The 21,380-nt window shown below is 42.5% G+C and overlaps 1 protein-coding gene across 1 annotated transcript; it reads right to left on the bottom strand.

Moving 5' to 3' along the window:
- Positions 1-652: 652 nt before the first annotated feature.
- On the bottom strand, positions 653-19,536 carry LOC139571004 (sulfotransferase 6B1-like). The gene is made up of 7 exons (XM_071393442.1): positions 19,133-19,536; positions 9,828-9,940; positions 8,728-8,817; positions 2,880-3,006; positions 2,636-2,730; positions 2,382-2,538; positions 653-1,090 (listed from the first exon to the last, which is right to left on the bottom strand). The coding sequence occupies exons 1-7, from the start codon at positions 19,311-19,313 to the stop codon at positions 963-965; spliced, it is 891 nt and encodes a 296-aa protein (XP_071249543.1). The 5' UTR covers positions 19,314-19,536; the 3' UTR covers positions 653-962.
- Positions 19,537-21,380: the final 1,844 nt, after the last annotated feature.

Raw genomic sequence — 21,380 nt, 5'->3', positions numbered from 1 at the left:
AAACAAGGGGGGGGGGGGGGGGTCATTGTAAATAGTCTGGGTGGCCATTTGATTAATTGTTCAGCATTCTTATGGCTAGGGGGTAGAAGCTGTTGAGGAGCCTTTTGGACCTAAAAAAAAGTGTTATACAAATCAAATTCTATTTTATATTTGAGATTCTTCAAAGTTGCCACCCTTTGCCTTACTGACAGCTTGCACACTCTTGGCATTCTTCATGAGGTAATCACCTGGAATGCATTTCAATTTAAACGTGTGCCTTGTTAATTTGTGGAATTTCTTTCCTTCTTAACGCCTTTGAGCAGTAAAGAATTTATATTACAGTATGTTAGACTTTAAATTTACAGATGGTCTCAGCTTGGTCACCAAATAATTATATATATATTTTTTTCTTCTAGTATTGTATGCATTTCAATCCAACGGTCTTATTACGTGTAACCTGTCACATTGTTGGCAAGCATGGCCATTACGACAAAAGCCAGTGCCAACGTCAAAAGGCATTCTTACTAGGACTTTGAACATGATTATTATAGTTCACCTCATGTGGCATGTAATTCATGGAACTACACTGTGTGGCACATATGATCCTGGGGTAAAATTCCGTTACTCTGAACTGAATGATTGATATCATAAAATACAGACAAGGAGGCTGATATCAATCATTGAACCAACTTTAATTAACATACTTAAGTGCAGTGGTATAAAAACAAGGATTACAAGATGTGTATAAAGAATCTAACATGAAGTATATCATGTCTACTCTATCTCATGTCACACTTTCACAAAAATGCCCTTGAATGGCTGCAGTGTAAGACAGTCAAGTGGAGTAACAAGTGTCACACCACCAAATTCAGTTTAGCTACTGCATACCAGCTCTCCTGCCGGTTGGGGTTGAACTTTCCTACTCTGTCAGTGTTTCCCTTGCGTCCTGTCTCAGTTCAGTCAGTGCTCATCCTGTCTGCTATCTACTTGCAGTACAGGTCATACTTCAGTTTAGCCCCCAGCTTAGTCCCTGCCAGGTGCTTCTCAAATGCTGTGTCCATCTCCTGGCTTTGGGCTGGGCTGAAATGGTTCTTCCAGTCTCCTACTTCACCTGGGGAGGAAATACCCATTAAACACACATGAGCAAGACTAAAACACGTGATCAATGTAGAGCAAGTACATAACATAAGTTATCTTTAGATTACAGTTATTCATAGATTACAGTTGACCTAGTCTTTTAGGTAGTGTGAGGTAACCAACATATTATAAAATATAACTTTGATTGATAATAAGATTACCTCAACCTCACACCTAAGACATGCAGCATACCGTAGTGAATGTGCATGGCGAGTATGAAACATACAGTATAATTACACAAATGTAACCGAGAAATCCCAGTCCACCAAGTTTAATGTTGGTGGTGTGATAATCATGTATGAAACTAACTAAACAAGTGTGCAACAGCCTTTTAGGATTGTGTATGGAGTGTGCTCTGCTATTATCCATTGTGATCAGTGGACAAAGCTGACATATGATTGCATTATATAACTGGCAGTCAATTAGATTAGCAAGTGGGATTGTTTTTTATTTTTATATTTACACATTTGCGATCTCAATTAATCCTAATACACAATGGATAATATTATAAATTGTAAAAAAATACCTGTATATGTATCCTTTAATAAGTTTCAGTGAGCTCAATGTCACATATGCTGTAGAGTGCCATATATGACCCTTGGCCTGCTATACATGCGTGAATATCACGTATAAGCTGTTAAACTACTGGCCTAATGTTCAAAGACACGCCCAGCATGAGGCTGTCTGTTCAGCACAGGCATGTTAAGGTTGTGTGAGGTCATGGAGAGAGAGAGAGAGAGAGAGAGAGAGAGAGAGAGAGAGAGAGAGAGAGAGAGAGAGAGAGAGAGAGAGAGAGAGAGAGAGAGAGAGAGAGAGAGAGAGAGAGAGAGAGAGAGAGAGAGAGAGAGAGAGAGAGAGAGAGAGAGAGAGAGAGAGAGAGAGAGAGAGAGAGAGAGAGAGAGAGAGAGAGAGAGAGAGAGAGAGAGAGAGAGAGAGAGAGAGAGAGAGAGAGAGAGAGAGAGAGAGAGAGAGAGAGAGAGAGAGAGAGAGAGAGAGAGAGAGAGAGAGAGAGAGATTCAACTTATAGGAGGTTACCAAAGGTTATTAGCTTTCTCTCCCTGAAAAGGACAAGGGTTGTTTTTGGAGGACCAGGAGACCTGAGACATGAGTCTGTATTTAAAGTTGACAGACATCATATCAAGTGTATGTTTGTCTCACCATAATGCCACATTTTCTGTCTCAGGTAGGTGGGATTAAACAAACACAGTCACTCTGGAACAAAGCTCCCTCATACAGCTCTCTCCTCTCTCTCTCAACACACACACCTTTCCTGAACAAGACGTTGCCCATCTGGCCGTGTGAGTCATTGGAGCTCTCCTTCATAGCGTTGAAGGTGCTCTCCTCTGTGATGGCCTGGATCTGAGGATCACTGAGACTGAAACCAAAGAACTCAGAGACCCTTCGCACACCTTCACTCAGGTCCTGGGTGGGTCACAATTAACAAGACAGAATGTAAATGACAAAAAGCAAACCTATCAAAAATATGGTCTGTTTCCAAAACACAAGGAATGTTTGATACCTGTTTTAACTCCTCAAAGGTGACTATTATCACGTTAGGGTCATCCATTCTCTTCTCCCAGCCAAGTACATGGTCGAAATATGAACCCCAGGGAACTAGGAATAGGCACATACTATTCTGATGAGGCTTTGTAATGTATAGATACATCTCTTACTGTAATACCAATGACTCAAGTTGTATTTTTAGATTAAGCAAACCCCAAAATATAAACCCAATGTTCATAAGGGCTCTTTACTTTAGGTACCTTTTCCACTCATAAACTCTGAGAAGAAGTGGTCCCAGGACTCGGCAGTGGGTAGACATGGATTTTTGTTGGAGAAGTGATAAAAGGAAACCACTGTGTCTTTCGGGTTCCTGAATATCACCAGCATCTGTTTTTGATCAACAGAAGACCATAACATAATAATAATAACAGTATATCTTTAGACTGATCCAGGCAGCCTGGTCTCATAGACTAGACGCAACATAGTAAACAAACATCACTCAAATATGTATGATATGTTATGTTTGGTGTGGTTACATAACACAAAGGTTAATATATTTTTTTTTTTTATATATACTGTATATATCATTTTTTTAAGGGGTAGACCAGCTTTTATATTGCAGATAGATTGTAGCTTCCATCAATGTAATTGTCTGCATAAATTTCCAATCCCCCATATATTATTTTGTAAATATATACACTACCGTTCAAAAGTTTGGGGTCACTGAGAAATGTCCTTGTTTTTGAAAGAAAAGTAAATTTTTTGTCTATTTAAATAACATAAAATTGATCAGAAATACAGTGTAGACATTGTTAATGTTGTAAATGACTACTGTAGCTGGAAACGGCAGATGTTTTATGGAATATCTTCATAGGCGTACAGAGGCCCATTATCAGCAACCATCACTCCTGTGTTCCAATGGCACGTTGTGTTAGCTAATCCAAGTTTATAATTTTAAAAGGCTAATTGATCATTAGAAAACCCTTTTGTAATTATGTTAGCACAGCTGAAAACTGTTGTGCTGATTAAAGAAGCAATACAACGGGCCTTCTTTAGACTAGTTGAGTATCTGAAGCATCAGCATTTGTGGGTTCGATTACAGGCTCAAAATGGCCAGAAACAAAGACCTTTCTTCTGAAACTGGTCAGTCTATTCTTGTTCTGAGAAAAGAAGGCTATTCCATGCGAGAAATTGACTGGCGGTTGGATTGGGGATGGAATCCGGAGGATAGGCTGGCCGACGACCCATTAAAATTGCAGAACGCCTTCCAGAGCTGAGACGAGAACTGAGGACCACGGTCGGAGACAATGTCCTCCGGGAGTCCATGGATCCAGAAGACGTGCTGCACCATGAGCTGAGCCGTCTCCTTGGGAGAGGGTAGTTTGGGGAGAGGAATGAAATGGGCGGCCTTGGAGAACCGATCCACTACCGTCAGAATGATGGTGTTGCCATCAGAAGGAGGGAGCCCAGTGGCAAAGTCCAGAGAGATATGGGACCAGGGATGATGAGGGACAGGTAGTGGCTGAAGGAAGCCAGAAGGAGCTTGCCGTGGAGTCTTGTTCTGAGCACACACAGTGCACGCAGCGACAAAGGCAGAGACGTCAGGAACCATTGTGGGCCACCAGAAATGTTGTCGGAGGAAGGCTAGGGTTCGACCGGAACCTGGATGACAGCCTGGAGGAATGAGCCCATTCCAGGACCCGGGACCGGACTGAGTTTGGGGCAAACAACTGGTCAGCCAGGCCCCCTTCAGGTTCAGGCTGGGAGCGTTGTGCCTTGCGACCCAGGGTTTCAAAACCCCAACCCAATGAAGCCGCAAGGCATATGAGGTAGGGAGAGTGGTTTCGGAGACCGAGGGTGTGGCAGAGGAACGGTATAGGCTGGAGAGGGTGTCAGGACTCATATTTTTGGACCCTGGGCAGTAGGAAAGGGTGAAGTTAAATATTGTAAATAACAAAGCCCACCGGGCCTGCCTGGAGTTAAGGCGCTTGGGTGTACGGAGATATTCAAAAATGTTATGGCCGGTCCAAACCAAAAAAGGCTGTTCTGCTCCTTCCAGCCAGTGCCTCCACTCTTACAGCGCCATCTTGACAGCCAGAAGTTCTCTGTTGCCTACATCGTAGTTCCTCTCTGCTGGATTGAGATGATGGGACAGGAAGGCACAGGGATGGAGCTGGTCCTGGGCAGATTGCTAGGACAGGACTGCCCCCACTCCAACATCAGAAGCATCAACCTCTACCACAAATTGTCGACACAGGTCCGGATGGACGAGGATGGGTGCTGTGGTGAACCGATGCTTCAGGTCCACAAAGGCTCTGTCAACAGCTGGAGACCATGTGAAAGGTACTTTGGGAGAGGTGAGTGCAGAGAGTGGGGTCACCAGGGTGCTGTAGCCCCGAATGAAACAGCGGTAGAAGTTAGCGAACCCCAGGAAACGTTGTAACTGCACCCTGGACGTAGGTTGAGGCCAATCGACCACTGCTTTCACCTTTTCAGGATCCATTTGGACATTTCCATCAGCAATGCCATATCCCAGAAAGGATATGTAGAGCGGTGGAACTCACACTTCTCTTCTTTCACAAACAACTGGTTCTCCAGGAGGCGCTGAAGGACTTGTCTGACATGGAGATTGTGTTCTTGGGCAGACTGGGAAAAAACCTGGATGTCATCAAGGTAGACGAACACAAAACAATTTAGCATGTCCCGGAGCACATCGTTTACCAGGGCCTGGAAGACAGCGGGGGAGTTGGTGAGTCCAAACGGCATGACCTGGTACTCATATTGTCTGCTGGCTGTGTTAAATGCTGTCTTCCACTCATCTCCTTCGCGTATCCAACCAGGTGTTAGGCATTCCGAAGGTCCAGCTTGGAAAAAATGGTGGCCCGCTGGAGAGGTTAAAAAGCCGAGGAGAGGAGTGGTAGGGGGTAACGATTCTTGATCGTTATATCATCAAGACCCCGGTAGTCAATACACGGCCGCAGGGTCTTGTCCTTCTTCTCCACAAAGAAAAACCATGCACCGGCAGGAGATGCAGATGTACGGATGCCTCCAGTAGCCAGAGAATCCTCAATGTACTCCTCCATGGCCTTGGTCTCCGGGCCGGATAGAGGATATAGCCGACCACATGGTGGTTTGGTGCTGGGGAGGAGATCAATGGCACAATCATAAGGACAGTGCAGGGGAAGAGAATTAGCACGTGCCTTACTGAATACCTCCAGGAGGTCATGGAACTCAATGGGAACAGCAGAGACATCCGAGGCTTTGCTTATGCTCTGAGGAGGACGTCTCGGGGACGGATGTGCCGCTTTAAGGCAATGGGAATGACAAAACGGGAGCTTGTTGTCCAGTCAATAACAGGGTTGTGTTTTTGGAGCCAAGAAAATCCCAGAACAACAGGAACATGGGGTGAATCGATGAGGAGGAACTGTATGGTCTCACTGTGGTTTCCTGAAACCCTTATCTGAACGGGCACTGTGCTATGGGTGACTCTTCCAATTGAATTTATGTCCAGTGCCCTTGCATCCATGGGGACAGAGAGAGGTTGAGTAGGAATACCTAATTCAGAAACCATGGTAGCATCTATAAAACTTTCATCAGCCCCAGAGTCAATGAGCACCCGGAGAGACTTAGACTGGTCTCCCCACAGCAGAATCACAAAAAAAGGTGTACGGGTGATAGGAATTAGGGAACTCCCAGTCTGGCTCACCAGAATACTTGTACCCACTAGAGAAAAGGGTTTCTTGACAGGGCAGGTGGCTATATAATGTCCCACACCTCCACAGTACAGACAACAGTTAGAACTCAGCCTATGTGAATGTTCCCCAACCGATAATCTAGCTCTTCCCAGTTGCATGGGCTCTGGAGTATCCATCTCACCTATCGCCGATGATTCTCGAGGAACCTCGGGTGTTTTCGGCTCTCGTTGGAAAAACACACTTCAGGGATTTCCGGATTCCTTAGGGCAGACGAGTGTTCCCGATGAACGAGAGTACCCGAGGCCCAACCTCCTCTCACACCGGCGTTCTCGTAAGCGCCCATCAATCCTAATCGAAATGGCGATGAGGGAATCTAGTTCCAGTGGTATTTCCCGAGCTGCGAGCTCGTCCTTTATCACCTCCGACAGTCTATGGAGGAAGGTGTCTAAAAGAGCCTCCGGATTACAGGAACTCGCGGCCAATGTGCGGAAATCTACTGCGTAGTCTGCCACACTACGGGAGTTCTGACGTACCTGCAGTAGTTTTCGAGCCGCCTCCCTCCCGGGCACCAGAGAATCGCAAACCTTCCTCACCTCTGCCATAAATTCCTCCAGGCTATGGCACACGGATTGCTGCTCCTATACAGCTGTCGCCCAGGAGAGCGCTCTTCCGGACATTAGCGTGATTAAATACGCTATCTTCGATCGGTCCGATGGGAACGAAGAGGGCTGGGGTTTGAAAATGAGGGAGCACTGGGAAAGGAATGCCCGGCAGGTACCAGGATCAACTGCATAACGCTCCGGAGGAGGTAAGCAGGGTTCTCGGGGAGCCGGGGTAGGTTGAACCAATCCACAACTAGTAGAAAGGTTACTGGGTGGTTGGGAGGTCTCAGATGTGGCGTGCCTATGAGCTACTTCACGGATTTGCTCCATTATCGCCTTAAACCCTTGGTCGTGGCATTCCATCAGGGAACGAAGCCCTTCCAAAAGATGCCGAAGTAGCTCCTCATGCCTCCCAATGGTGCCTCCCTGTAGGGAGACAAGATGACGGAGCTGGTCCAAGTCTGCTGGGTCTGTCATGGCCAGTTCGTACTATAAGGGCACAAGGCGAGACCGAAATGCAGACACAGGAGGCAGATGGTTGAGCTCCGATATTTATTATGACAAAAGAGGTAGGCAAAAGGCAGGTCGGGTACAGGCAAGAGTTCATAAACCAGGTCAGAGTCCAAACAGTACCAGGCGATAGGCAGGCTCGAGGTCTGGGGCAGGCAGAGTAGTCAGGCAGGCGGGCTCAGAGTCTGTACTGGCAAGGGTCAAAACCAGGAGAGAAAGAAAAGAGAGACTGGGAAAGCAGGAGCTGAGAAACAAGAACGCTGGTTGACTTGACAAACAAGACAAACTGGCACAGAGAGACAGGAAACACAGGGATAAATACACCAGGGAAAATAAGCAACACCTGGAGGGGGTGGAGACAAGCACAAGGACAGTTGAAACAGATCAGGGTGTGACAATTGGAGTAAACTAATGAACAACAACACTTAGGCTTCTACTTCCAGCTTATACACACTATATACATTTTACACAATCTTTTTAAAAATAATTATATTTTGTTTGTTTGTACTCCAATCCTTCCGTTACCCTCAACCTCTCTGTCTATTTCTGAAGACCATCCAGTTCTATTTGCCATATATTTTTAACTGTGCTGTTTCACAAAAGTTCTAAGCCTATTTTACAGACACGATATATTTTATAGAATATTACTTAAGGCAAAACCAAAAGGAAGGTGGTTGGATGGGTAAGCATATAACTCGAACATTTAGAAATCCAAAGGCTGCATGTTACTACTTTTTTAGCTACTTTGCAACTACTTAGCATGTTAGCTAACCCTTCACCTAACCATAACCTTAACCCTTTAACCTAACTTCTAACCTTAACCCTAACCTTAAACCCCTTACCCCTAGCCTAGCTAACGTTAGCCAACTAGCTACCTATCTAACATTAGCCACAACAGATTGTAATTCGTAACATATCATACGAGTTATATATATTTTTAGATTTGAGTGGAGTGTGATTGTCTGCTGAATAGTGTCCTACGTGTGTATGTTTTGTTCTTTGCTCTGTCTACCATGTTCTCTGTTCAGTTTGTTCTTTGCAGTGTATATATCTATGTCTGTGTGGTACTCTGAATGCAGAGAAACACTAGCTCTGACACTGCACAGGAAAAGCTTTCACAATTACATAACAAGGGAATTACAAGTTGTTGTTTGGAGGAAGTCGTGGTAGAATTTCATATCACTCATATCAAAAGAGGAAGTTCTGTGGGTCCGAAGCATAAAAACACTGCTGGAAAAATAAACATGGTAATCGTGAGTTCCATCACAACAACACTTAGATACCTTGTTGAAAGTACATACCTTTGTTTTCTTTGTGGTGAAGGATGCAGGAATGTTATCTGGGTGCATGTGTGTCCCTAGAAATCTGGGGGACGGTGCTTTGTGAATAGCCTGAAAGTTAGACAAGGCTTCCATTTAACGCTACATGAGCCATGGTATGCTGTTGCTCTTACGGTCATATACTGAACAGACACTGTGCATACAGGCATGTTATGTTGTTTTAGGCATAGGGGATCACAGGGAACCAATGTAAGAACAGTTACACACTCTTCAATCCTGACACAGTTGGCCATACAAAACACTGTTATATTATACCATCTCACTATATCCTCCATGTTAATTGCATTCGGTGTGAGAATCATGGGTGTATACTGTAGGTAGACCACTCTTGTTGGATGAGGTTTAAGGTCTAGCTGTGCTAACATTTCCACACACAAGGGCTCATGAGGGCGTTCATTGGAGGCCACTCACAGCACATGTTTGTAATTCACTAACATTCACTAATGGGCCTTAGTGGATCACAGCATGATTGCAACACATGCATCTAATTATTGTGACTAGTTACAGAACAGTAAAATTACATTATTGTTTGCCTGTGTAACAGATGCGGATCTGTGAAACTCACTCCTCAGCCTGAAGTGTCTCTACTTGCGCTGGTGAAGAGATGGTGGTGGCGCGACTGGGTAAGATGCTTCAGGGGTGCAATCACACCTGTTTGCGAGGCAGAGGTCCTGGGTTGGAGCCTCTGCATGAGCCGAATCATTAGGAAGCAGTACTTGCTAAGCAAGCAGCGTGACGTCCTTTACACCTGACTGTATAGATATTCTCTCTGTTTGTGACATAAGTAGCATAGAGAACAGTGTCCTGACCTGATGTTGTGTCATGAAAACCTACTTTATGGACCTAAAGTGGGCTAAAAACGTCCCAATATAACTACAGCACCTCTTTATGCAACAGGGAATGTGTGAATTTGTGAACCATACAACCCCACACAACACATACACAGCATTTCCAATTATTACACACAAAGCATATTCCATTATTTACACGTTTGATTTATTTGTGGCAGACAAACCTGCAGTGTTGCTAAAACTACAGGGGAGACAAGCAGTATAACATACCTGCTGCATTTCTGGCCCAAAGAACTCCATCAATGGAGGGATTTGGGACTCTGCTTTCTCACCAGTTGCTGCTGCTAGTATTTTACGAAGTACCGCCACCATCCAATTAAAACCTGCCAGAGACAGTGAACATTCAGGTCCATTAACATTTGAGCATAAGAGAAGGTTGTTCAATTTACACAGAGGGATCAGGAATAGAAAGGGTTAGTGTCCTTTGATATTCTTAAAAATGCTTCCCCACGTTTCACAATTAGGCAAGAGTGAGTTCTAAGTTATTATCCCAAAATATTTGTCATGTGAGTGGCAATCCGCTAAGGAGCAGTTTCCCAGAGACAGATGAAGTCTTGTCTTGGTATAAAAACCATTCTCAATTGAGAGTCTCCATTGAAAGCCAGCCCTTAGTGTTTTGTAATATCCATAAAATGGTTTCATGGACTGTGAAAGATACAGCTAAAAAAGAAACAGGGTTAACATCAATGAGGCCGTTTGAGGCTAAAAGGGGAGACAAGGTAAAGGGTGGGACACACCTTCAAAATCAGGATTTGAAATATACTCAGAGTGCTCTTTGCACTTTCTAAATTGTTCTTTACCATTTGCATTGTCCTTACAAGATACTTTGAATGGTAGGCTATGTATGCTTTGAACTATTTGAACTGTGTACTGAAGATTCCAAAAGGAGCGAAGTAAAAGATATACCTTTATTTACACCAAATTAACAATGTATAGGGCAGGCAGAGCCACGGGAGGTAGTGGTGCTTGGGTGGTGAAATGGTGAAATAGCACCACTCCCTGCAGAAGAGGTGTAACAATTTGTGTTGTTGCAATGAAAACGACAAAACTATTTTTCCTTTGCACTATTGCTATAAATTATACTAGGATTGGGGTAAGGGAGAGAAAAAACATGGGATATTTATATAGGGATCCCATTCTTAGGGGTGCTCCCGACTGGTGCAGCAATCTAAGGCGCTGCATCTCAGTGCTAGAGGCATCACTAAAGACCCTGGTTTGATTCCAGGCTGTATCACAACTGGCCATAATTGGGAGTCCCATAGGGCAGCACACAATTGGCCCAGCGTCGTCCAGGTTATGGTCATTGTAAAAAACTATTTGTTCTTAACTCACTTGCCTAGTTAAATAAAGGTTAAATAAAATAACATCTCTGCATGGAAAGCTCTCAGCTCTGTTTTGTAAGTGGTGCGTTCATGATCTTTTCTATTCAGTTGTGTGGGTTTGGAGTCAGAAACACGCTCTTCTGTACAACAGACAGTTTAGTTTGAGTTGAGTGGGGTCTCTCTCTCCCTCTCTGTTCCTCTCTCATCTTTTGCTCCCTCTTCTTTTCTCTCCCCCTTGTGGTGGATATTAAGTGATCTGGAGCATGCTCACAATAGTTTTCCACTTATATTTTCTATTAGTTTACAATTCTAAAGTTGGCTAAAATGGGAACAATATTTTTAAAAAGGAGGATGAATTGCACAGCTGTCCATTTGTGCTCAGTTTTAATTGTAACAATCTTGTTTTTAGTAATTTAGTTACAAAACTCATCTAATTTTCTCTCTCTCACACACACAGACCCATTGTAATTATGCACTACAAAGACATGTACGGTCTGTTCACAACGGTCTATTTTGTTTTGCAAACAGTCATGAGGTAAATTAACTTAGGCTGTAGTGAATACTATTACCGAATATTGTTCTATGATTAGGCTACTCGTCACATTAGGAATCGTATATTATTGTTAGCCTGCAAGCGCTTTATTATAAAGGTGATTTTTTAAAAGAGAACTTGGAGATAAAGTTCGGAAATGAAGGTCTCTTCAACCACATAAAATATGCATCCAAGCCAAGCTGAAATCTTATCAGAAACATGTTGGGTCTTTTTCACAGCTTTCTATTTCCTTACAACCAGTCAAATTGATGTACATTTTTTTTGTCATTCCATTTTCTCTCAGGTCCCTAAACGTCTTTGCTCCACGCAAGAAGCAGACATGACAGAGCAAACTTTACCAATGTCAACTAGATTGAAGTATTCATTCTATACTTTATGACATTATTCTTTATTTAGTCTAAGGCAACATATAATAACAGAAGAGAAGCTGCATGTATTTGTATTATTATTATAGCCTACCAAAATGTTGGAAATTATGAGCAGAAACATATAAAATGTTGGCAATTTATATTTTTGCATCCCCTGTCAAAAACTCATGCCGCCATCTCTGACTGTAGCCTACAGCGCATTTTCTATATATGTGGGTCAGGTGCGGACTTAAGATTTTCACTTCATCAGTTGCGGATGGGTTATTAGCAATTGCGGGCTGTTGAACAAACAGCTGACCCGCGCACCACTAGTGTGTGTGTGTTATTTTGTCACGTCACTACGTGTACCTGTGAGTGTGTGTGCAATGTGCATTTGTGTGTTTGTAATACACATTGAGTCTGTATGTGTGGGTATATACCAGTATGTGTGTTACGGTTAAATTAAAGATATATAATACATTCATAACACCTTTATTAAACTATTCATAACCGCTTTGTGAATGTTGCAGTATCATTTATAACAACCTGTATAACACATTTATACAATATCATTCATATGGAACCTTCAAAATAAACGTTTTTTTTCATTACAGCATTACAATTAATTTTATTAGAAATATATTGTGGGAGTGAGCCGGACAGTTGCTGGTGTTACTGCCTGTGTTAGACCTGCTGAGCTAAAGCCAAGTAATTCGCTTGTGGAGCTAATGCAAGTCTCAGGCAAGGTTAGTTGACATATTACAATGACACCAATTGCACTGATGCCCTCCAGACCTGGGTTTATATAGTATTTAAAATCGTTCCAGTACTTTGAGGGTTTGCCTGGAGTGCCAGAAGAATTTGCACTTTTGGGACTATTCCATTGGTTCCATTGCGCCAGGAAAGCACAATCATCAAGTACATTGAGTTAAAGCATTTGAAATATAGGGCCTACAATTTACATCCAGGTCTGGCTCCATCGTGGACTTGAGCCAGGCATATAAACCCAAGGAACAAAAATACTGTATGAACTCAACATGAAACAATTTCAATTATTTTACTGAGTTACAGTAAAATCAGTCAACTGAAATAAATTCATTAGGCCCTGATCTATGGATTTCACATGACTGGGCAGGGGTGCAGCCATGGGTGGGCTTGGGAGGGTTCATAGGCCCACCCACTTGGGAGACAGGCCCAGGCAATCAGAATTCGTTTTTCCCCACAAAAGGGTCCACCGAAACGATCCCACAGGTGAAGAAGTCGGATGTGGAGGTCCTGGGCTGGCATGGTTACACGTGGTCGGCGGTTGTGAGGCCGATTAGACGTACCGTTAAATTCTCTAAAACAACATTGGAGGCGGCTTATGATAGAGAAATTAACATTAAATTCTCTGGCAACAACCCTGGTGTACATTCCTGCAGTCAGCATGCCAATTGCACGCTCCCTCAAAATGTGATACATCTTTGGCATTGTGTTGTGTGACAAAACGGCATATTTTAGAGTGGCCTTTTATTGTACCCAGCACAAGGTGCACCTGTGAAATGATCATGCTTAACACTTTGTTGGTTACTACATGATTCCATGTGTTATTTCATAGTTTTGATGTCTTCACTATTATTCTACAATGTAGAAAATACTTCAAATAAGAAAGACCCTTGAATGTATCACATTTTAGGGAGGACCCAGATGCAGACGTGTCAAAGTAACAAAAGTGTATTACTAGAACAGGGGCAGACAAAAGGACAAGTCAAGGGCAGGCAGAGGACAGTACTCCAGATCAGAGTCAAAAGGTACAGAACGGCAGGCAATCTCAGGGGCAGGCAGAGGTCAATAATCCAGGGCGATGTGACAAGGTACAAACCGCAGGCAGGCTCAGGGCAGGCAGAATGGTCAAACCGTGAAAACTAGAAAACAGGAACTATAGAAAAAGACAGGAGCAAGGGGAAAACCGCTGGTAGGCTTGACGGACAAAACAAACTGGCAACAGACAAACAGACAACACAGGTATAAATACACTGGGGATAATGGGGAAGATGGGCGACACCTGGAGGGGGTTGGAGACAAGCACAAAGACAGGTGAAACAGATCAGGGTGTGACAGAATGAGTAGGTGTGTCCAAACTTTTGACTGGTACTGAAGACCTTCTCCCTGTGCAAGCCCTCCATGAATATTGCAACACCAACGTTTGATTGAACATTAGTTTTGTGAGAAACGTAATCATAGTAATTTTTGTTTGTTTGTGAGAGAAATCTGATATTGCTGCTAACAACTGAAGTTTGTCTTGAAGGACAGATGTGTGGAGCTCTTAGACCTTGAGATGTTGTATGGAAATTATGTAAGCCTATGGAGCTTGTGCTATTTCTGTGGCGCTGAAACTAAAATAAATTGTTGCATCGCTTCAGTTGTCTGTCCTTGATGCAAAGAACCTGTGCTTAGTTTAGTCCCAAGGACCTCACCTTGTGTTTAAAAAGGTGGCGTATTGTCTGCTAGTACAGGAATAGATATTTGTGTAAATCTCCCACGTTAGATTGGGAGTAGCGTGATTCAAGGGTAGGCTTTGCCTGTGCCTCTCAAGGACTTTCACATTCTTATTCTGAAGCCATTCCAGTGTTGCTTTGGCTGTATGCTTGGGGTTATTGTCCTGTTGGAATGTAAATCTTTGCCCTAGTCTAAGATTGTTTGCCCTCTGCAGCAGGTTCTCATCAAGGATTTGCCTATATTTGACTCTATTAATTGTTCCCTCTATTCTTACTAGTCTCCCAGTCTCTGCTGCTGAAAAGCATCCCCATTGCATGGTGCTACCACCACCCTGCTTCACGGTAGGGATGGTGTTAGACAGGTGATGAGCTGTGCCGGGTTTTCTCCAGACATAGTGCTTTGCATTCAGGCCAAAGAGTTCAATTTGTCTCATCAGACCACAGAATCTTTTGCCTTATGATCTCAGAGTCTTTCACTTGCCTTTTTTCAAACACCAGGCGTGCTGTCATGTGCCTTTTTCTCAGGAGTGGCTTCGGTCTGGCCACTCTCACATAAAGCCCAGATTGGTGAAGTGCTCTACACACTGTTGTCCTTCTGGCAGGTTCTCCCATCTCAGCCAAGGAACTCTGTAGTTCTGTCAGAGTGGTCATTGGGTTCTTGGTCATTTCCCTGTGCCTGACTAAGGTCCTTCTTGCCCAGTTGCTCAGTTTGGTCAGACGACCAGCTCTAGGCAGTGTCTAGGTAGTTCCATATTTTTTCCATATCCCAATGATGGAGACCACTGTGCTCTTGGAAACTTTCATCGCTCTAGAAATTGTTTTATACCTTTCCCAGATACTGTCACAGTTCCAAAAGTATTGGGAAGTGACAATTTTTGTTTTGTTTTTGCTCTGTGCTCCACCACGTCAGAGCAGAAACTATACAATGAAGTTCAAGGAACTGTCCTTAGATCTCAGAGAAAGAATTCTATCTCAGAGATCTACGGACAGTTCCTTGGACTTCGAGGTATATTTTCTGCTCTGACATGCACTGTCAACTGTGGGTCCTTATATAGACATGTATGTTTCTTTCTAAATCATGTCCAAACAATTGGATTGGCCACACGTAGACTCCAATAAAGTTGTAGCGACATCTCAAGGATGATCAAAGGAAGTTGGATGCACCTGAGCTCAATTTGGAGTTTCATAGCAAAAGGGTGTGATATACTTAGTGCCATGCAAAAGTATTCATCCCCCTTGGTGTTTTTCCTATTTTGTTGCATTACAACCTGTAATTTAAATAATTTTTTTTATTTGGATTTCATGTAATGGACATACACAAAATAGTCCAAATTGTTGAAGTGAAATGATTTTTATTTTATTTTAAATAATGTAATTATGGAAAAGTGGTGCGTGCATATGTATTCACCCCCTTTGCTATGAAGCCCCTAAATAAGATCTGGTGCAGCCAATTACCTTCAGAAGTCACATAATTTGTTAAATAAAGTCCACCTGTGTGCAATCTAAGTGTCACATGATTTGTCACATGATCTCAGTATATATACACCTGTTCTGAAATCCCCCAGAGTCTGCAACACCCCTGAGCAAGGGGCACCACCTAGCAAGCGCATGAAGACCAAGGAGCTCTCCAAACAGGTCAGGGACAAAGTTCTGGAGAAGTACAGATCAGGGTTGGGTTCTAAAAAAATATCTGAAACTCTGAACATCCTACGGAGCATCATTAAATCCATTATTAATAAAATGGAAAGAATATGGCACCGCAACAAACCTGCCAAGAGAGGGCCGCCCACCAAAACTCACAGACCAGGCAAGGAGGGCATTAATAAGAGAGGCAACAAAGAGACCGTAGATAACCCTGAGATTGGAGTATCTGTCCATAGGACCACTTTAAGCCGCACACTCCTCAAAATGGCACTGAAGGTATTTGGCTTTACGGAAGAGTGGCAGAAAAAAAGCCATTGCTTGAAGAAAAAAATAAGCAAACACATTTGGTGTTCGCCAAAAGGCATGTGGGAGACTCCCCAAACATATGGAAGAAGGTACTCTGGTCAGATGAGTCTAAAATTGAGCTTTTTGGCCATCAAGGAAAACTCTGTCTGGCGCAAACCCAACACCTCTCATCTCCACGAGAACACCATCCACAGTGAAGCATGGTGGTGGCAGCATCATGCTGTGGGGATTTTTTTCATCGGCAGGGACTGGGAAACTGGTCAGATTTTAAGGAATGATGGATGGCGCTAAATACAGGGAAATTCTTGAGGGAAACCTGTTTCAGTCTTCCAGAGATTTGAGACTGAAACGGAGGTTCACCTTCCAGCAAGACAATGACCCTAAGCATACTGCTAAAGCAACACTCGTGTGGTTTAAGTGGAAACATTTAAATGTCTTGGAATGGCCTAGTCAAAGCCCAGACCTCTATCCAATTGAGAATCTGTGGTATGACATAAAGATTGCTTTACACCCACGGAACCCATCCAACTTGAAGGAGCTGGAGCAGTTTTGCCTTGAAGAATGGGCAAATATCCCAGTGGCTAGATGTGCCAAGCTTATAGAGACATACCCCACGAGACTTGCAGCTGTAATTGCTGCAAAAGGTGGCTCTACAAAATATTGACTTTGGGGGGGTGAATATTTATGCACGCTCAAGTTTTCAGTTTTTTTGTCTTATTTCTTGTTTGTTTCACAATAAAAAATATTTTGCATTTCAAAGTAGTAGGCATGTTGTGTAAATCAAATGTTACAAACCCCCCCAAAATCCGTATTAATTCCAGGTTGTAAGGCAACAAAATAGGAAAAATGCCAAGGGGGGTGAATACTTTCGCAAGCCACTGTAAATAAGGTATTTCTGTTTTTATTTCTCAAAACATGTTTTCACTTTGTCATTATGGGATATTGTGTGGATAATAAAATCATATTTAATCCATTTCGAATTCAGGCTGTAACACAACAAAATGTGGAATACGTCACGGGGTATGAATACTTTCTAAAGGCATTGTATATATGTGGTTCGTTGTTATATTGAGTAGTGTCAAATAAGTGCATATACAGTATTTGTCCTATAATGAAGTTGTGCGTTCACAACAGAGAATACGGCACTCCTTTTCTCCATATGAAGTTTCTAGTCAGACTCTTCTTTCACTTGTTATTAGTAACCTTTATTCATGTAGTTAATTCATCTGTTTTTCTATGACCGTGTAAAAGTGGGAACATGACCATCTCAGTAGATGGCAAGGTGTAGGCGTATTCAAAGAAAATCTGGATTCTGTCTTGATATTGTGGCATCTGGATCAAAATGATCCTATTCCGATCCTTTAAAAAAAAACTGTCTCAAAATCGGATAAAAAAAGGGGATTACACAATCCGGATCATTATTATCCAGAATAAATATTTTTAAGACTGGGACCTGAGGCTTACCCGGTGCCCCCAGACTGTTGCATAAATCGTGTGTCAGGGGGTGGGTACCGTGGCAGCAAAAATACAAACTTCCTTTGTAATAATAAATAAAGATCTATTCAAAGGAAGTTTTATTTTTTAAAGTTCCTTACGAATGATGTTGAATAAATGTGTAATAACGGTTGTTATGAATGATATTGTAACACTCATAAAGGTGTTATAACTGGTGTCATAAAGATGTTACCCCCTTCATATAAAGTGTTACCTGTGTTTCTGTGTGTGTGTCTGTCTGTGTGTGAGTGTGTGTGTGTGTGTGTGTGTCTATGACTGCATGTGTGTACATTTCAATGTGTGTTTGTGCGTGTGTGTGTAAGAGTGCGCATTGGTTTGTGTGTGTATTTTCAATAGGTGGAGAGTGGTATGTGCATTCAAATAAGGGAAATGATACATATTTTTATTTATTTTAGTACGCTATAAGATGATTGGTTGCACATACTTTGGCTATTAATCCAAAAAGTTGTTTCATGGTTTTACATTAACCGGTTTTATTACATTATAAATATTAAAGTTATTACATGAACCGTTGTTACAAGGGGGCCTCTATGTCTGCAGTATGTTGAGTGGCTTGTGTTAAATTCAACATTCATCAACACTGATTGCTTATCTTACATCGCTCTATAGTGTGCAGAGGAAAGAACTGACAAAGCGAGCAAAACTGGCTGCAAATTTGGGTTGTAATAACAAGGTCAAAACCAGAAACAGACTTTATTGCAACCAATTTTGCCTGCCGGGGAGGCCCTACCCCAAAGCACACAGATCATATTCTGCAAGTCCAAATGCTCAGAGGCCCATCCATTGTGAAATTGAATTATAGGTCACTTTTGTAAGAGAATACCCCAAACCCACTCAGCAAATCAAAAACCTTTTGTATGGCTGCAATAAAATGGCATACACTATGAGCTATGAGTAAGACAACACTATAAGTAAGATGAATTGCCCCAATTGTATAATGAACTTGAACTTTGAACCTTATGTAGGTAAGGCCATAGAGTAGACAACTGAAGACCAAGAGGAACACTCCTTATTTTAATGATTAAACTTGATATAATAGTAAAATCAAATCAGAAATCGAATCATATTGTATCCGTCACATGTTTCATAGACAACAGGTGTAGACTAACAGTGAAATGTTACTTACGGGTCTTTTTCCAACAATGCAGAGTTAAAGATTAAAAGATAAGATACAAAATAAAAATGTAAATAGTGACACTACTGTAAATAATGACAATAACGAGTAAAAATAACATGGCTATATAGTGAATGACTATTAGAAAAGGTAAATGCTTAATCAAGATGTCCATTGCCCAAGGATGACCATCTAAATGTTTAACACTATTTCCACATTCAAATATTTTTGACTTACCACATTTGGGATATGCAACTAACATTACATCATCTGCTCTTGCTTCCAGCCTCTCCATAGCCTTCAGGTTCTCCACTGGACTCATGATGACAGGGTACAGCACTCCATTATATCTGTACAACTTATCCTCCTCCTTCATATCTTTAGCCAGTTCCATTTTGGCTGAGAAAGAGCTACTCATTTTGGATAATACTGCAGAAAATCTCAAGGTAAAGAAAATTCAGTTTCCACCGCTAACAGGCATCCAGTGTATTTGTGCAGCTGGACGGCCACGAGCTCCGCTCTGTGTATGAGTGTGGGTGTGTGAATGTGGGTGTGTGTGAGAGAGAGAGTACAGTAGGAGGAGAAGGAGGCACGTCTTTCAAAGACAGAGCTTGCGTGAGAAGCAGGAGTTTCCTGGTTTCTGTAGGGGAGAATGGAAGATCTGGTGTCCTGTGTGATTGATGGGGAGATGCCTGTGCAATACTAACCAGATGGGAGGGACCGCTAGAGCTAAGACTACAGTAGGTCATTGAATGGAAGGAACTGTTTGGGGAGGGTATCCAAAGACAGCTGGCCAATATCTGTCCAATGTTGCATGGAAGTAAACTATTTCTATTACATCATTTTCTTTCCTAAGCGTCTAAACAACACCGTGCTATCTGACAGTGAACATACTGTAAATGAATCACTTTGAGAGAATGCTGTGTATCCCTTGCTACACATTTTGCCATTATGTAAATAGGGAGCGTTTGAAATATCCCAGATGTTGAAATGTCCTGCCACAAGTGTTTTTATAAACAATACCTATGTGGATGTATTTCCCTTAGAATCTAGTGGCCCCTATAGCTTCATCCACTCAAAGGCAAAAGTAAAAACTGTTGCCTTATTCACATTTTTTACTGTCACTTGATTAACCGTTTCTGTACAATGTGACTATTCATGCCTATAGAAATAAGCAAATAAGCTTCCTCTCTGGCCTCCCTCTGGCATGGTGCCACCAACTCAAACACCCAGCAGGACATAAAGCATGGCATGTGGTTACGCTTCACATTTTCACATACTCTTACTGGAAATGAATAATCTCTGAATAATGCTTTGAAATCGAGGTCCATTCAACAGTGCCGGCAATAGACAACGTCAGAGGTCGATCAACATTGAAATAGGAAAGTATTAACGGGGCGTAAATTAATAAAATGGGAGGTTTTAGTTAGATAATTTTCTCGGTTTCACTGCAAAGTGTATCATGCTATAATCTCAGTATGCATACATCATTAATTATCCCTTTTAGGTTGTTGTTGTTGGACTATTCTTTACTGAGACATCCATACAGGGAAAATGATGACACCCGATCAACCCATAAAAGCCCAAAACAGGCCTAGTTTATTTAGGTCTAGCTGGGCCTAGTTGTATGCGGTACAGGCTTAGTGGTGAAAGTGTGCATTGGATGAGATTTTGACATGATGTGATATGTTATGACTGTGGTTATTCTGACCCTGCTGATGTACAATCGACAGGACCGATACTCTTTTTCTGGATGACTTAGACAAGTTACATACTGTATACCACCCACCCACCCACACAGAGCACTATAATGGAACGACTCAAGTGCACATAAGGGTGTTTTATCACCCAAAGCTGCACAGCACCCAGACTCTAACTCACCTTGACACATGTCAAAGCCTATTGGAGAGAAAGCGGTGACTGCGTTTCAAAAGATGAGGTCCTCCTTTCCAAACAGCCAGTCAGGAGATGTGCCCTGTGCTAAACATAAGAAGCTCTAGCAGGCCTCCAGTCTCTCCAAGTGACTACAGGACTTACAACGGCTGGATGACCAAGTGAATTCAGTGAGTGCGGATGTGAATCTGAACACAAACAACACAGCCTTCTCCCATAGCTCTGCAGTGTTGTAGCAAGCACATAACACTGTGATAACCTGGGGAGAAATAATGTAAACCGACTGTATGAGGTGCAGAGATACAGAGTGAAATACAGAGTAACAGTAGAACCAAACTGGACCATCACTGGCATGTTCATGGATCACTCAAAATTGTCTCCCACTGCTGACAAGTGCTTGGCAGTCAAGTTAGCTTTGATTCACTGTGAAAGCCCATTTGTGTGGGACTGTATTATGTAAAGACAGTAAAAGAGAGATACGTTGTCTGTATGAGGGAGCCAAAGGTTTAAGGATCTGCTAATATTGCTCTTGTATTAGACAAGAGCTGTTATCACCCAGCTGAATCACATAGCCTGCTGTTGAATAATCATT

This window comes from Salvelinus alpinus, chromosome 3, assembly GCF_045679555.1.
Source record: "Salvelinus alpinus chromosome 3, SLU_Salpinus.1, whole genome shotgun sequence".
Lineage (NCBI taxonomy): Eukaryota > Metazoa > Chordata > Actinopteri > Salmoniformes > Salmonidae > Salvelinus > Salvelinus alpinus.
The sequence above is the reverse complement of the archived record's forward strand: the minus strand, read 5'-3'. Positions and strand labels throughout refer to the sequence as shown.